The sequence below is a fragment of the Bombus terrestris genome, chromosome 3 (genome assembly GCF_910591885.1).
Source record: "Bombus terrestris chromosome 3, iyBomTerr1.2, whole genome shotgun sequence".
Classification (NCBI taxonomy): Eukaryota; Metazoa; Arthropoda; class Insecta; order Hymenoptera; family Apidae; genus Bombus; species Bombus terrestris.
The window spans coordinates 10268594-10287633 of NC_063271.1; the positions used below are offsets into that span (position 1 = coordinate 10268594).

Consider the following 19040-nt stretch of genomic DNA (forward strand, 5'->3'; position numbering starts at 1 on the left):
ATAAAAAATAAATTGAAGACAAACGTTATTCGACCTATGCTTCATGCTTTCCTCTTATTTTATGAAATTCTTGTACATTTTAAATATCATAGCCAGAGATAATTCGAAATTAGAATGGTAAACCGTCCTTATTCTTACTTCTTTGCTAACTGTATGAATTCTTGAGGCCCGCACGTATAAACGAATGCATCAGGATTACTTGTTCCAACTAGTTCCTGTAATAAATCATCAGATAACGTGCCGCGTTTGCCTGTCCACGCATCTCCGGCTTGTGAAAGGATATGTGTAACTTTTAATCTGCAACGTACAGATGTTCCATTTGAAGGGAATGAAAAGACAAATCCAGAAAGATCTACCCACTTGTTGTCTGCGCTGGCCTTTTCCAGTTCCTTCACGTAAAATATGTTATCTTCGTCCTTGTTGAAGTTGAGTAAGTTTATGGTCTTTCTGCAGCATTCCATAAATTATTAAATTAAACACATGCGCAAGGATTATACATCTATAATTACATCTCATCTATTAACTGGAAAGCTTAATCACACTCTAACTAACTAACGTTACTAACGTTATCAAAATTCAGGAAGCCAAATATCAACATTTAGACTTTCTTTCACAAGTGGTTTACTAAACTTACTTTCGTATTATAATAATATTCTTTTGCATATTTTCTGTACTCTTGGAATCTTATTATGCTATGTTTTAGATCCTAAACCACTGAAACGTACGCTATTGCTACTGGTAAGCTTCCTGCTAAATTTCTCCTAACTAAAATTCAACTAAAAGTAAAAAAGCAATTCGGTATTACTTTGGACGAAATGGCCATTTCATAGTCGCAAAATCTCTAACAAATGACAGATTTGCAAGAAATATTATCATTTCTTGTCATGTAACATGTCTTCAGAAAGTACGTTCGGGAAACTAGATTTTCAGAAGCCCTGTAGATAAAAAGATACTGACACACTGCGTCTGGCCAAAGCTCGCTGAATGATGCCAAGCATCGCTGTCAAACCGGTGCCACCAGCGATCATATGATTGATAGAATAGCCATCACAGGATTCTACTGTGAAGTCACCTAAAGCATTGCTCAAACGGAGGGTCTCGCCAATCTGAAGAGCGGTTATGGACGGACTCAAAGCGCCATTCGGGTACTTCTTGATCATGAAACACAGGCAATCAGACTTATAGTTTGGCGCCATGTCGTCCGGATGAAGGCACGGTGGGACAGGCGTGTACAATCGCGATACTTCCGTCCCTAAAACGAAGTATCTCATAGTTTCCTGCATACTTTCTTCGAGAACTTTTTATCAATCATGCAAAAACGGAATTGGCTAAACCTTTACTATAGTTTGTTAAATATTGTATAACGTAGACGACACAGAATTAGTAGATTAGCGAGTAAAGTCGATGGTTATTTCATCGATGGATGCGCTGTTACAACGAATATGATTGTACGAACCAATATAAAAATGAAAGAATGTTGCAAGATTCTATTTCGATAAAACATTTTACATTTCGGTAAGATAAGTTGGCTACAAAAATAGTTACTGCGAAGAATGACGCGAATAATTAATTTTGTAGAAATTTTCAAGTTACTCGAAGGGTAAAGCAATCTCTTCGATGAAAATACTTTGAACATCTTTGATATTAATAATACAGAAACTATTACAGTTCGGATAAATAGAAGAAGAATGATTCAAAGATACTCGTTTGGATCGTGGCTTCTGTAGCTGTTATGAGAATTACCGTGCCATTTTAATTACGTGTTTAAATTCCCTTAATTAGTCGATCAATGAATTAGGGATTTTAAATAGCGAAAAGAAAAAGGATGATATTCACCCATGACGTTCAGCATGGCTTCTACGTGCCTGCCAATAGGTACAATTTGCAAGAAGTCTTTCGCTCGCACGACTAACAGATGAACTAACTTAGAAAGCTGTTTGTTCGTAAGTACTTGGTATTCTCTGTACGTTCGATTATCCCTATTCATCTCCCTGCATACCATTTGCTCACCGTAAGATTTCCATAACTCTTGCTTTTGCTTCATAAACGTAAAAGTGATCTACATAACGCAGAAAGTAGAAATTAATATCTTAAATTTTTAATTAATTAAACAACAGCTTTTCAGTTACATTACCTCTCTCGTTTCGAAATTTTTGATGCAGACCGGTGGCCATTGTATCTCTGCTGTTAATTCCAACTCGTGCGTTATTGAGCCGCTCGCGAAAACTAATTTGTACATCAATTTCGAGTCGTTTATCCTACTTAATTGATAGCACAAGCCTGGATAATAGCGTGTCGTTTGATAAGACAATGTGAGCGAGTCGGATGTTTGCCTCCAGTCCATTTTTATATTCAATGAACTAGCGTCTGATACGTTTTCTTGGCTAACACTATGAGCTGAAAATCAATACGTTCTAATTATTCTCTTGTTGTCCATTTCTTGTCGATCAATCAAACTTGGCTACACTTCTTCCAACATCCCTTGCATAATAACGGTTTCTATTTATTCTCTTCTTTTTTCAAAACCTTCCTTCGCACTATTTCCTACGATAATTTGTTAACAATTCGTTCGCTACACAATTCATCATTTGTCTATGTATAAATGTTGAAATTAAAGAAGACTTTAGTACTTCCTCAATTTGTCGAAGCGTGTATTGAAAACGAGATCTCAATTTTAATTTTAAGACGAGAATATGAATCTTTAATCGTCAAAGGACGAACACTTTGTCCACTTTCTCGTATAACACGAAATATGTAACGGAGCGTGTTATGTAAAATTGTCCAATGTAATTAAACCACATGGTCCATGTTTAAAGAGTTAACGTTCGCTATAAACTCACCTACTAATCCAAAAATTCCAACAAAATATAGCCTTCCGTATCCGAACATTCACTCCAAGTACATACCCTAATATAAAATGATTCTTAGCAACCTGAAGATTGCTAAGAACTCGTTCGGGTCTTCTGTCACAGAAAGAGACAAGTATAGTAAATGCAAATATAATATTTACATACGATGAACGCTCGCGTCTGTTCAAAGCTCACTCACGACAATTTTGTTTCAAATTAACAAAATACAGTGTGATAAACGTAACTAACAATAAATACAGATGAACATGGATTATCAAAACAATTATCCTTGAATAATTAAACAAATTTGTGTTTCTATATTGACCAAATGATTTTGATAATAAATTTTTTATATTAAATAATCACAAATTTCCATCAATTCTATTTATTTCTCAATCATAATATAATAATTCATCCTTGAAAATTGAATAAACATTCCAATAAAGATAATCATTTTTATAGAGTATACCAAAATCTTGATATCTTTCTCTTAACACAGACCCGCAAGTCTCTGCATCTAGGTGCGTACATCCTTTCCAACCGCCCACAAACATAGTTTGCATTCAACTACTTTAACATTTCAATTTTTCTATAAACGGCATGAAGCCACTGTAAAAGCCATAATACATATATATATATATATACACATATTTTTTCGTTTCCTTTGCATTCACAATTTTCCATGAAAAGAGCCATCAAGGTTTCCCTGACGCTCGTTCCTTTTATCACCATCGGCGAAACACAAGCGGGCAGGATCGATGTCGCGTTAGTTACTCACTTGTGCAACTTGTTATCAGGTTCAACGTCGCCGACGAACAATTGCTCGTACTCGAGACAGGATTTTCCGTCGGCGACGACGTGGTACCGCTCACCGAGCCACGGCTCAGCCTTCCGACCACGCATTTCTGAAGAATGCTCTGATAGTTGACCCAAGCGTGCACCTGCAACGAATGATCTATGGGTACGTAAAAATAATCGTCGATCAACGATAGATCGTACCGTTGATCCGATGGATAGTCGGATATCGTTGCACTTACGTTTTCGAAAAGCTTCGTGGCATCTTTCCCAACGCCTCTCATTAATTCGTTGACTCCTCCTGGATGGAAGTCCATGTAACGTGTCACGTTGAAAACGATCCCTGCGGAGTTAATTAAAAAAGCTGGTTTTATTATCGAGTTGCTATTAATTATTTGCTATTTCAGTGATACTATCATGTGGATTAGCAACTAAGCGATTGCGGAATTTACAGTTGTCGATCAGTTATCAACCAGTTATCAACGAATTATCAGCGATCTAATTAGCTGCCTTAGCGAATCGGTTAGTATATTATCTGTATACTAATTTATCATTTTAAATATATTTGACAGTTTCAACAACGAGCAATCTCGTCCATTAAACCTCACCGACCAACCATCCTCTGCACATAAATCTCTACAAATTTGTCATTACCACCTCGTGACAAAATCCGCAATCATTTAGTTGCCGATTCTATGTTCAACTGGCTTTTCGTTATTAGGTATTTTAATTTTTTGATGCTAACCATTGCGTAGATTGTTAAATTCTTTTTTAAAGTTAGCCTTTACGTTGCGGCAATTTTTTTTATAGTTTCATTTATTTTTTATTTTTTTTATTACGCTAACTCACAGTGGCTGCAGAAGGTATCGGCATATTGACGCTGTATTTTTTATGGCATTTACAGAGTAATTAATTGAGTTCAAATATATTAAATTTATTATTGTGGAGGATTAGTCATGGAAAGATATCGTGAAATAACGAGCCTACGTCGGCCGTGGCGGCGAATCCTCTAGTGGACAGCTGTGTGGTCTTATCCAGTAGCCGCTTGTTTCGCGGGTCGGCGAGTAACCCGTAGTGGCTCAGGAAATCGACGGTATCGACATATGAACTGTTTGATACCGTCTCGCTCGCGATCGCGTCTGTTTCTTTATACTGGTCGGGGGAGAGTGAGAAAATCCGAATTCGTCCTTACTCGATGGTTGCATGTAGCGGCGACATTATTTTGCCCGGAGTTTATTTGTTCTTACATTACTTGTATTCTAACAGTCTTGATACTCCGAGGCAAAACAACATGATTTGATTTGTCCTCTAAATTATGTGCCGCTGCATTACCCCCTACCAGTGATAACCTTTTTATTAAATTAAACCGAGTATCTCCTTATCGTCGTTATTTTTAAAAGTTGCGCTAAAAGCAAGTTTCCGGATAAACCTGTGCGAGTTCTTCTAACTTGTATCGAGGTTTCGGCGATGGCCGAGCAATCTGTGAAACGCGCAACTAACTGCCGCTACAGAGATTGATGATGGCGTTTGGCTACCCAGAATCAACTTTAAAGATATATCGATTTAAATATACACCGTACTGCCATCCCTATCTCCTTATACAGTAGAATTCCATTCATCCGAAGTCTTCAGAAAACAACTGTTCGATAAACTGTTCGTATAATTGGTATCTATATGAATTTTAATTTCTTTTTTATTGTCTAACTATCATTTGATATAATTGTAGTTCACTACCTTTTTCTTTTAGTTATCATTTTTCATTTATGTAATACGAGTTGATTAATTCTATCCATTATTATTATTCATTATATTGATTGAAATAGCAATAGTATAGTGATAGTAATAGTAATGGTAATAGTCGGAGTAGTAAGAGTTAGAGAAGAGAAATATAAATAATTTAATAGGAGAAAAGAAGGTGAGATTTAATAAAAGAATTTATTTACGGATAAGCGAATTTTTGATTTATGTAATACGAGTTGATTAATTCTATCCATTATTATTATTCATTATATTGATTGAAATAGCAATAGTATAGTGATAGTAATAGCAATGGTAATAGTCGGAGTAGTAAGAGTTAGAGAAGAGAATCTATTATCAGCTTGCAGAAATTTAATAGGAGAAAAGAAGGTGAGATTTAATAAAAGAATTTATTTACGGATAAGCGAATTTTTGATTTATGTAATACGAGTTGATTAATTCTATCCATTATTATTATTCATTATATTGATTGAAATAGCAATAGTATAGTGATAGTTATAGCAATGGTAATAGTCGGAGTAGTAAGAGTTAGAGAAGAGAATCTATTATCAGCTTGCAGAAATTTAATAGGAGAAAAGAAGGTGAGATTTAATAAAAGAATTTATTTACAGATAAGCGAATTTTTGCGACATTTTTTGAAATGTCCTCTGACTCATGTGCCGCTACAGTATCGTTTAGTAGCACTTTCGTATAATTACAAAAGTCTGGTACTATAGAGAAGTATAAAAGCTGATAAATAGGATATTCATTGAAGTATTGTAAAGATATAGGAGAGATTCGGAAATACAAATAATTTCCTTTATTTGGCACACAACATTTATATATATATCTTATACTCTGAAGACCTCGAAAACCTACTCTTGCTTCTAACAACTGCCAATCGTCTTTTGTCCCAACTAAGGCCTGGACACCCTCTGACACACACATTCACATGTACAGTGTAAATGTATCATCTTCCTAACAAGTATAAAGCTACTTGCAAGTAATTTTTGTAATTACTGCATCTAAAAATATATATAAAATATATAAGATTTCGTATTGTTCAAAATAACACTTTCGTACGATTCGAAAAAATTGATGCTATAAAAACAGAAAACATAGAAGTTTCAAGTTGATTAGCGAGAACACAGAGTGAAAGAATCCCACATTATGTAAACTTTAAATCATTTTGCTTTTACTTCAAAATACATAACAGCAAATATATAATAGATAACTCGTATGAGCTTGTATTCCTTTCTCTCTCATTGTCATTCACTTTCCTTTCTCTAATTTATACTAATTATTGCTGCATAAAAATGACTGCAATGTAACATTTGTAGTCTGCGATTAATTTTTCACAGTTGTCACGTTCGACGTTTATTTTCTTCGGAAGTTTGAAACATAAATTTGTTTGATAAATCATTGACCCAATGAGTCAATGACAAAGAACAATACGAAAATTTGAATTTAAATTAAAACTTCAAATACAAGTAAAATAACATCATTTTAATAAAAAGCAATATAAAACAGAAATTCAACAATGTTGATGTTTCTCCCACCCATAATTATTGATCGCCTGTTTCTTTCATTATTATTCGATCATGCTACTTAATATTTGGATTATTTCCTCGTACTTCCTCTATTCCCTAGAAATTGCCTGAGTCATGCCTCATCTAATATGCGAGATCATGATGGCAAAAATACACCGGCGAACATAGGTAGAATTAAAATAGGATTTGTGACGGGCATTGAATAAATATTGCACGATTGGACGTCGCACGATGGTGGGAAAAAGTAAATTTTAATCAAGCTAAAAGCGTTCGACGTTGACCTATATTATTCCTTGCCTCTCGTGATTATTTTTCCTCTTATTTTCTTGTTTCCAAAGAAGGCGTTTTTCTACCAACCAATTAATCTGCCCGGCGATTATAGAATACAGACAAATGTCGGAATATTTCAGGAACATGTTGTAATAAAATTAATAAAAATTTTAACGGCAAGAGAAGATATTATTTATTTGTTAAAAAAATGGGATTCGAAGATATATTGTGACTGTGGTATTGTAATCGTCAAATATACGTTGTCAACCGTACATTATGATATTCATAAAGTTATTTGTTATTTATAATATCAAAATTGTATGTACATACATATATATAATTGTTTTAGGAATTTAGAAAATAAGTCAATTTTATGATTCAATAATAATAATTCATAAAGTTATTTGTTATTTATAATATCAGAATTGTATGTACATATATATGTAATTGTTTTAGGAATTTAGAAAATGAATCAATTTTGTGATCTAATAATAATAATTCATAAAGTTATTTGTTATTTATAATATCAAAATTGTATGTACATATATATATAATTGTTTTAGGAATTTAAGAAATGAATCAATTTTATGAAATAATAATAATAATTCAGATTGTTATTTGTTATTTATAATATCAAAATTGTATGTACATACATATATATAATTGTTTTGGAAATTTAGGAAATAAATCAATTTTGTGATTTAATAATAATAATTCATAATATCAAAATTATATATACATATATATATATATATATAATTGTTTTGGGAATTTAGAAAATGAATCAATTTTGTGATTTAATAATAATAATTCATAAAGTTATTTGTTATTTATAATATCAAAATTGTATGTACATATATATGTAGTTGTTTTAGGAATTTAAGAAATGAATCAATTTTATGAAATAATAATAATAATTCAGATTGTTATTTGTTATTTATAATATCAGAATTGTTTATAATAATTGTTTTAGCAATTTAGGAAATAAATCAATTTTATGATTTAATAATAATTCATAATATCAAAATATTATTTATAATATCAAAATTGTATGCACATACATATATATAATTGTTTTGGGAATTTAGGAAATAAATCAATTTTATGATTTAATAATGTTTTGTAAAATGAAGATTTGTAGGAAATTTAGAAATGCAAATGTAAATAACTTGGCAAGTTAAGCAATTTTTTACCAACGTTCTACCTTTTCTCGTTTATATTTTCAAAAATATAAATTTGCATGGAACTTCGCAGTCCAATTATTTTATCATATAATTGCAATTCTAAAGATAGTTATTTGATGAAAATGTTGGGCTTTAAAAGATTCACAACGAAAAAAACTAAAATGTCCGAACGTTATTTTTTTATACAGAAATTGGGAATATTTTTATAAAATGGAGTGAAAGGAAATACAGTCGGTGTGGAGAATATTCGGACACTAACGTAACTTTGACTTCTCGATATTTTTTCACGTTAATTTATAGAATGTCCGAACGAGAAATATTTTTCAGACGTAAACATTCCCCGACATTTCTCCCAATTTTTAAACATTGATTTGCTTCCTCTTGCTTTCTCACAACTATACACGAGACTTCAATATACTTTCATGAAGATATTTTTATTGTTTTATTTACATTCATTCCAGACACAAGTCAAAGTTATGCCAGCGTATCGAATATTTTCAAGACCGACTACACGTAGTACCAGAAAAGAAACTCGACTGAATGTGAATTAAAATGCGACCAAGTCTAAGGGAAAATTGTCGTAAAGCAACGACAAAGACGAATAATTTTTATGAATTTTGTTTACACTAACTAGCAGTTACAGTAGAAGCTGAGAGTTAAATGGTACATAGCCTTGCAAATGTAATTTTTTTCATTTTAATTCCTCTTATCGTCCATCAACTTCTTAATCTGACACGTTCAATAAGCTTTTAAACTGACGTGTACGATAACTGAAAAGGCTAATTGATTGATTGATTGATCAATCAAATTTCCCCGGGGATTGAACCATAAATATTTATTTGTTTATTTATAATATTTTATAAGCGATAAAAACTCAATTGGTCCGCCAAGAAGAGTAAGTTTCTCTTCTAAATGCTAGAACTTTTTCAATTTTTCATATTTTTCTTACAAAAATAGGTCGAAACAGAAATATCTAACTTTGAGAAGATTTGCTAACTTCTGCATTCCGATGACTGTGGCAGATGTTACACTGCACGCCAACGATATATTGTCAAAGATAATCCATAGCACTCGTGCAATATACAATAAACAGTAAGAAGAACTGAGGCACGAAAATTACATTTGTACTTCAAAACTATCTGTTTTTATCCCAACAAGATCTAATTGCATATAAATAATTGGCAGTCAGTCTAAAAAAAAAAAAATTAGTTCATTAAAATCACACGCTTTTATCGATGTTAAACGAGAGTTTCTCCTTAATAGCACGTTGGCCCGGATTCTCTTACTTTACGCAACATCTAGCACTTAGTTTTCCAGGAGAAGATGTTCTCAGTAACTCTGTCATTAGGAACACTCTTAAAGCCAATTTCCACAGGAAGTGGCGTCGAAAGCGATATCGCGCATCACCTTTAAAATGCGATCACGTTTCTGCGGCCATTGATTTTCATTTCTTCGATTTAATCCCAACGAAACTGTGTACGTCCGAGGCAACGACTCTTGCTCGTGGAAATGGGATTAACGAGCAATCACATTAGCGGAGAGTAGATTTTGCTGTTTAATGAACGAACCGCTGGTTGCGAGCGAACGAGAAAATTTGAAAATTGGACGAGAATTTAGATGCTTCGAGGATTATAATTTGGAGAACCAAGGGATTTTCACTTTGAAGGCTATAGATTTCCAGGACTTTGAATTTAGATTGTTAAAGGGCTATGGATGTGAAAAACGAGGGATTGAAATATTTAGAAAATTATAGATTCTAGGAATTTAAATTCAATTACATTCAGAAATTAAATAGTCGAATACGTACATTTAATATTTAAATACTCGGACAGTGTGATTAAAGGGACGACAAAATTGAAAAATTGGAATAGAAATTCTGGTATTTTAGGGGAGGTTTCTGGTATTTTAGGAGCACGTTTTAAAAAAACCTACCTCGAATCGCGATCCAAGCGTCATCTTGTTTATTGTGAGTGGCCAGTTCGGACAAAGTTACGACACGTGGAACTCCACCAACGCCGGTTAAATCGACGCCGGAGTTTCCCAATCGAATCCAGTCCATCAAACTGTGGCCAGGTGCTAAGGCTGTTTTATTTCGAGGATTGCCTGGAAAAATTCAGAAAAACAAACGCTTGTTTGCTTACGCGTTTAAACACATACATCGAAATAGTCGAGAGACTGAAGAAGAAGAAGAAGAAGAAGAAGAGGAAGAGGAAGAAATATATTTTTAAGAACTACATTTTTATGGTGTGCGTGACGTTGCCAAAATATCTGGCTGTATTTTTAGTATCTATTGATTTCTGAAAATTTAAGAATCACAATGCTTATATGTATTTCTCGTATTTTATTTTCAAATGGGACTCACACAAGTACAAATACATACGTACTTTATTAGAAACTTGAAATGTGTAAAAAGCTGAAAGCTACATTTATTTTTTGTATTTATTTTAGAAACTACAAAATGCTTCTGTGTGTTTTGTTTTTTTTTTGTTTTTTTTTTTTTTTACTTTTTGGAAATTGCAATACTTCCATATGTGTATGTGTATCTTTTTTCACTTTTTGGAGATCGCAATGCTTCTCTCGACTTTTCGTTTCTTTTTTTCCTGAAATTTGGAAATTGAAAAGTTAAAGTATGCGCTTTCAACATTTCTTGGAAATTTCAAAATTGCAACGTGTATGTTAGTAGGAAATGTATTATAATACGGTACACGATATTATACCATACAGAAAATAGATTTTAGGTGACAAGGATTTGTTAGTATATGTGTAGCATATAGCGAATAAAAATTCGTCCAACAGTGAACGTGTTAAATACAAGGGCAATATATCGATATTATTCTTCATTACAAAATCTATTTTTCTTTACGATACAATACTAATTGAAACATAAATTAAACAATATAACGATAATGGAAAATAGATAGTAATGACCACTGTAGTACAGCAGTAAAGTTCGTTCGGTTCTAATAATCAGTTACTCATTTCCCACAACACATGTATATATTTTGTCCAAGTATGAAAAGAGACAATAGCTGGTAAAAAATATGCAAAATATGCAACAAATTTCTTCGTATCTTTCGACATTTTATTATAAATATTTCGTACTTCGATATAACACAAAGACATATTAAAATGCTGGTACAACTAGTCACGAACTATCCTTGCTACTCGTGGAAAAGACATAATAGATCCAGTAATATCCATAAAACTCCACGACTCATTAGTCACAAATTGATTAGTTAACAAATACTGTCTCTTTCCATACAGTTAAATTACATGTAACGTAAAATAATGAATAAAATTACCACGGTTCAAACAAATAAACCTAATAAAACGTATATCAGCAGACGATCAGGTGCACGATATAACAGAAAATCCAGTTATTTCTCATTCAACCAAAATACATAAATTCAACCCTCTATAAATTCACGTGGAAAGACCCATCGTCATTCGTAGCACAGGATACACGATAAACACGCAAACGTTCGCAGAAACGGGACGCAAGTAAAACTAATAGGCAATTATTGTTAATTACTGACCGTCCTGAATCTGCAAACCGAGACTCTGCGGAGACCCCTCGCCGCCCATGACGGATACCAAAGACGCGCCGCAGCATCGTGGCATTTTCTCATCGAAACGTCACAGTCCGCAAACCTTTAACCATCCTCCTGCATAGAAATTGCATTGCATTGAGAAAGTAGCAACCCTCGACGAGCGAAATGTTTCGAACACGAGAAACAAAGATAAAAAGATTGGCGATGAAATTTCCGCATGTGTTAAAAGAGATTCATTTCGTGAATTAGGCTTGTTCGAGAATTATGTAGGTTATAGAGGGATTTCTTGTAAGATGATAGAAGGTCCCGGAAATTTCATTCTGTTTGCAATAAAACGTTAGAAAATAAAATTCGTGTGATACGATGGAATTATTAAGATATCGTACGATTGTGTGTATATACAGGGTGTCCTGTAACTGGCGGCACAACTCGGTACAGAGTGATTCTACGTGAAAAAATAGGTGGAAAATGTGGAATAGGATTGGTTCGTACAAAGCTTCGTTCGTGAGAAAATCGAGTTTGAAAATTTGTCGGGTATACTTGGACTTGGCTATGTACCGACTAAAAATATTTTGAAAATAGAATAAAATTATATAAAATAAAATGAAATGTTTTCATTTAAAACCTCGTTTTCAAGAAAATAAAGTTTCCACGTGTTTAGCTATTAGTCGATCTATTGCACGCGCGCGATAGATACATTTTCAAATATATTTTTCTCGAAAGCAGAGAGTCTTATGGAAAAATTCTATTCTATATTTTTGACTTATTTTTTCATCCAGTTTAACCTGCTGTCGATTATATTTACTTTCATTCAGTCCGGAATTAGCCAAGTCCAAGTATAGCCGACGAATTTTCAAACTCGATTTTGTGGGAAATGGGGCGTCGTATGAAGAAAATTTATTCTACATTTTCCACTTATTTTTTCACGTAGAATCGCCTCACCACCCAATTGTACCATTAGTTACCAGACACCCTGTATAACCAGAATAGTGAAAAAGGTTACTCGATATTTTTCGATAATATTGCATAATCTTGTCCCTTATCATGATTATGAATAATCAATCTGAAAATTAATTACTCTTCATTGACCTGATGAATGTGTTACACATTGTGTTAATGTAAATAGTCAATCATCAGTCGTCTAGGTAATTTGTAAGGACTGCTATAATCAGACATATCATGCATCGTAGACTATAAATAATAACAAATAGAGTAAAAAATTATAAAGAGACAATCTTAAATGTAAATTATATTATATATATTTTATTTCCAAGTACATAATTAACATAGATAGTACGAGTTGCTCTAAGAATAATGCATAATATTGATTATTCAAATCAGTCATTCAAATCTAAAATAAGTCGTATCTAAATTTCAAATACGTTGAACTTGAATTATCAATGATTTGTTTACCATAGAAATCATCTATGCTTTATGCTAAATTGTAAGATTCCAGTTTTTCTCTCCGAAAAACGACATTCTAGTAGCTAAATATATATGATAATCCTGATCATTAATCAAACCATTAATTCAGCGGCATACAAAATAATTCGTAGAAATACTACAAACATAGTTTCGAATAAAATTGCATATAGAAGAGAGATGGTTCTTTGCTGTTCAAATAAAAAGAAATAATACGAGAAGCACTGAACATCTTGCCAAGGAAGAAAAAATTAATAACTGGTAAATGAGCTACTAAACGGCTGTTTTCTATTAAAATTCGAAATTTAATGCAGCAAGTTGCGAAGCTAGGGCAACTCGGAGTATTCCATCGAGGAAGAACTCTTCAAACGATATTTCGAAGACGCAAAGACACTTATGCTCGAAGTTGTACGGAACAATCCGAGAATATAGAGTTACGAGCATTTATGCTACCTGAGATCGTTCGCAAGAAAACACTTCAATCATCTGGCTACTGAAACAGCTAACGCGAAAGGATATGATAGGAGCAAGCGAAGAATCTTTTGTCGCGCGAGAACTGGCCACAATGAACACAAAATAACCAACCCGCATCTAATTAAAACAGCGAGCCATAAAGAAGCGAAGAAAAGAAAGCTTGGAGGAAAAAAAATCTGTCTGAATGGTTCACAAAGAACTATCATACTCCCGCAGAAAAATTAAAATCTTTTCAACAAAAACGCGACCACCCGTGCCCGAGAGGTAACTGTCCCAGTGAAAATTCCGCTGAAATAAACCACGGTTGCTGTGGGAAAGCGGCGACGAAATGAAAAAGCAACGAGGAAACAGCAAACGACAAGAGAAAACAACGAGGAAATAAAAAGGAGAAAGAAAGCAACGCGTACTAAGCTCGAATAAACTCGAATCACAGTTGAATACACCAGAAATAAGCGTTGAACTACTTTAACAGCGTCAGCAGTCTAACCTGAACCGCAGATGAAACGATAGGAAAAACGCAAACAAACGTCGACCTATTATTTCGATACGAGGAAAACGGAAACAGAATAATCGGAAAACTTTGCAGACGCGTATCTGCTTTACAGTGAATACAAAAGGTATTGGCACACCGTTGTATCTACTATAGTATTTACGTAATAGTTAAGTAGGTCTAAGTATATCGCATTTCGTACCATTTGATGGCACATTTAATACGATTACAAAAATTTGACACTTTAAAGATGTAAATGTAAAAAGATACGAAGCTTGATAAAAGAAGAAAGAAAAGGTTCGTTACGGAATAAGGATACGTGCGAATACTTTGTATAGCTGAAGTATATCGCTTGATATCGGTTAGCACTATACAACGGATCATCGTGTATTTATATAAAATTTGTAGATAGAAAAATGCATGAAATACATATAATAGGGAAAAATATAGGAAATATTAAAGGTATAGTACTCGTTGTGTTATTTAATAAGTAAAGCAATCTAGCCAGATCACGTGTTTCTAATTATATTCGTAAAAATAGAAATTGACAAAAATATGCATTATCTAGTTATTAAACGGTCGGTATTTATAAACATTGATATTTGCATGATCGTAATTGGATTGCGGATATTTATGCAAACTCATATTTTCTGCACTTAATTAGAAAGTAATTGGAATCTAGATAGAGAATTATTTTACGTACTAATTAGTATAACAGGAATATACTGTGCTCGTATTCTGTACGTGTTTGCACCGTTAAATTTCTCGTAAGCGCATAAAAGCATAACTAAAGAGACGCGGATGGAATATAAATAGAAATTTCTTTCGTTACGTGAATGTTGTAGTGAATACTTAATTCTGGATAGACAGCATATTTCTACATATATATATATTCACAGAGATTTCTAACTAAACAGAGATTTCCTTGACATATTGCATAAATATTATAATAAATATCTCGTTTTGTATAGTTGCCGCATTTTTACATATCATTTGTATCTTATATTTCTGGAAATGTAAATTCTCCGTAAATATCATTAATTAAAACAGAAGATCAGAAGATCTCAGGAAACAAACGTTGCTCTAGACGTAAAACGTAACATTGCAACAGCTATTAACATGTTAACACAAAGAGACGAAAGAAATTAATCATAGAGGACGAAGAATGAATACGTCGTTGATCTTAGCTTCGTTAAGCTTTGTTTTCATTTAATACATACCCAAAAAACCGCATTACTTATAGGATGGCCTGGATATATCCCAGGAAAAACTGCTGAGACCGGTCCAAACGATCGGTCGTTTGGAGAACCGCGTCGATCGATCCTCTTCTAGCTCGAACAGTTCTCGCTTTCAGCGTGATCCTTTGTAATAGGAGTGACGAGCGAGAAATAAGAAAAGCAAACACCCACTGTCCCTGTTATCCAGTTACCAGTTTCTCATGGCAAAAATCTATCACCTATAGTCGAGCTCTGGAGACATATCTTGTTAAAATTCATTTCGTCCATTAGACAACTTTACTGGATACCAATGTTTTAACGTCGTGCAATTGGAACTGAGAGTATCGAAGGTTTGCGATTTTTATACTGCGGAACAATAAATTTGTAGTTGATGAAATAAAGTAGGTAATCAGGTTAAAACGAAGCACACAAGCGATGACCAGTGAACTGTGAACTGTGTAGTGGTACTGCGACGTATTCAAGCCTTGAATTAGATTTGGGTTAATCGTAGAGTAGCAGATGGAATAATAAGGTTAAAAAGACTCAGAAGCGCCGATCACTGAACCGTGAACTATGTAATTTCGTTTCTACGAAATTGCAACCGGCACCACTCGGCATCTCAAATTGTTCAGATCGAAGAATAGTAAATTGATAAAATAATATAAATCGAGCGATAGAAGATGATTTTATTCGATAACACATTGAATAAAATTATACGAACCGACGTACCAACCGTACGCGGAAATTAGAATCGAAGATATTCGAGTTCTTTCGTTCATCGATCCTTAGACCATAGAGTAACGAATTTATAAAGTAAAAAAGGTGAGACGATGATGTGAGAGCCACTCACGGGTCCGATCGAACGTGAAAACTGAACGGCGAACTGCGTAATTTTACGAAATTGAATAACAACGTTGACAACATTTATAGGTATCGATTAAACGCGGTAACTGAGCCATAAACCAATTTCGTTCTGGCGAAACTGCAACTAAAATTAATCAACTGAATTGTATTTCCTTCGTAGATTCTTCAGCTGTAGAATAATAGAATACGGAATGACAGGTCGAATAATAAAAGACCAGAAATATACACGAGTGCGATCGAACACGAAAGCTGAACTGTTCGTTGTTTAATTTCGTTTCGTGAAATTCAAACACCGAGAATATTCCGAATTTTGAATGCTTCTGGCTTACAGATTATAATTAGCTGGAATGATAACGTGTCAGATAATTAGAACAGGAAAAAGAGGCAGAAAGAACAGAAAGATTCACAGGTGTCGATCGAACACGAACACTGAACTGTGAACTGTATTTCAAGGAAACGTGATCTCGATGAATACAGCAGGACGAAACGTTGATCCCGCGCTGGTGGACTGAAAGGTACTGCACCGAAACACGCGGACCGATATAGCCCTCGGACAGGTAGATCAATATAGTAGCTACGATGTGCCTAACACGCAGGATCTCAGCAGTGAACGCGTGCTTCTCTGCCCGTGGACATCGTCGGACCTCTCTTCGATAGCTCTATGTCTTTCTACCTTTAGATTTAGGCTTCTACCCTCGCTAATTCGGTCGGATGGCGACTATTCTTTCACGACGTTGTATTGGCAATTTTATAGAGAAGCTAGCGGCGACCTGACATAATTTTGCTTGCAGTTTTAACAATTCAAGAAACAACTGCTTAACACTAAAACAGAGATACAGTCATACTCTTCCGTATAAGTCGATAAGTATTAGGACGTTTGATGATGTTTAGTGCAAGTGTTTTGGTGTTCACCTGTTTTATTATAAATGTAACATTTCTAACGTTATTCGGTGCCTTGTAATGTAAAGTAATAAACGAAGTGCGATGCTCATTAAAGTTTATTTTTTAAAGCTTTAAATTTCTTACACGTAGTAACGTATGTCGACATTTTCTTTTTTTTTTTTTTTGCTCTTTTTTTCTTCCTTATCTTTTCAATTTTGGCTATGCGAAAAGAAGCTAATGGAATGTAGCATTATTGCATAACGCTTGTAGAATTTTTATTTTTAATTTGTTTTATATAGTGTAACATGCTTTCGAAAATTAAAATACATGAATATGTAATATAGGCTTTTTTGAAAACTGCATGAGGCATTTTAGCGGAGATTTTTTGACTTCGCATTCCTCTTTCGTTCGCTCTCGTCGCATGGTCTTATTTGCATTCTCGCGTACAATTTTCTTGCGGTAAGATTATGCAAAAATGCAATGGTCGCTCTTGTGATTTTTTAATCAACCTTGATTAAACAATTTTTTGGTTTTATATGCTTCGATGAAAAGAATCTTCGAGTTTAATTACCAAACAATACCATATTTCGCACAATACACGTATTAATTGAGATTGATCGTGTACTTTGAATTTAGAGTACAGCGTGAACAATTTGTTTATCTTATTATTATATCATTTTAATTGAAGCAAGAACTACAGAATGCCGTGAAAGAAATATTCAAAACTTTTTCAAACTCGTGGTTTTCCATGATTAAGTGCTGCATTAGAAGAATTCATAGTGTACAGAGCGATTTAAGGTCGAGAAGTCCGTGAACGTTTTACATTTAATGAGCCAGAATTTTACTAATTAGAGGAAACTCAATTATGTTGCTGCATACAAGTAGAAGATAATGAAGTTATTGCTCACAATGAGATTTCGTTTCAGCTGCTTTTACTGTTATAGAACAGTCGTTCGAGTAGCGAATTATTTTCAAACTTTGAATAAAATTAAATAAAAGATCAACCAAAATAGCAAAATGATATCTAATTTTTGCACAATAACTCTCTATAATTTTCAACGAGATTTAAAATGCTTTTCTATTTAATTGTTACGTAAATGAGAAGATTCATGACACGTCTCTCGACTCGTGGAAGACTCAGTAACACCATTATCGTAGCTATCTTCGCCTGGCATACGAACCTACCATCTCTCAAAAGAGAGATTGCTCAAGGAAATACGTAATCAATTGATGTCCGGTGACTAAAGAAAATTCGATCAACAGAACCATTTCCACTGAAGACATCGAGCTTTGATTAAATAAACCCACAACGACTGATACTTTACGTTCTATGCTGCTCTATGGAACAGCAAGGAAACACCGCATATAAAACTATCCTTTTGCTGGAGCTAAAAATTGTACAAAGCAAAAGATTATAAGAATCTGTAAGAAAGAAAAGGAAATAATAAAAATCAGAGATTAGAAAATTGTCTTCCTTACAATTTAATACCTGAAATTAAATCTTAGGAGAAATCTTAGATTCGAAGAGGAAACGTACTTGAAGTATTTTCTCGAAATAGCATTTCAAGACACTTTTTCCTAAATTTGAGTATCACACGTATGAGTGGTAAAATTATAAAAGTTAACATTTGGCGTATCTTCTGCCAGCAAAATACAATTAAAATTCGACATCTCCAACAAGTCCCTAATTATCCCAGAAATTTGTTCACGACAAATGCGTCAGAGTATTCTTATACTCTTGAATCTTGTGTTTGT

General features: G+C 33.7%; 1 protein-coding gene across 4 annotated transcripts in view; it reads right to left on the reverse strand.

The window, feature by feature from the left end:
* LOC100647137 (cytochrome b5 reductase 4) overlaps nt 1-19040 on the reverse strand; it is a 30723-nt gene that overhangs the window by 1951 nt on the left and 9732 nt on the right. For 3 of the 4 annotated variants that reach the window (XM_020868495.2, XM_003394590.4, XM_048404419.1), the window contains 8 exons: nt 10318-10488; nt 3887-3987; nt 3628-3790; nt 2135-2397; nt 1837-2059; nt 958-1252; nt 361-447; nt 139-297 (listed from right to left, as the gene is read on the reverse strand). In XM_020868495.2, coding sequence (XP_020724154.2) covers nt 139-297; nt 361-447; nt 958-1252; nt 1837-2059; nt 2135-2397; nt 3628-3790; nt 3887-3987; nt 10318-10488 — 1462 coding nt within the window. The other variant, XM_020868496.2, reaches the window with a different exon arrangement.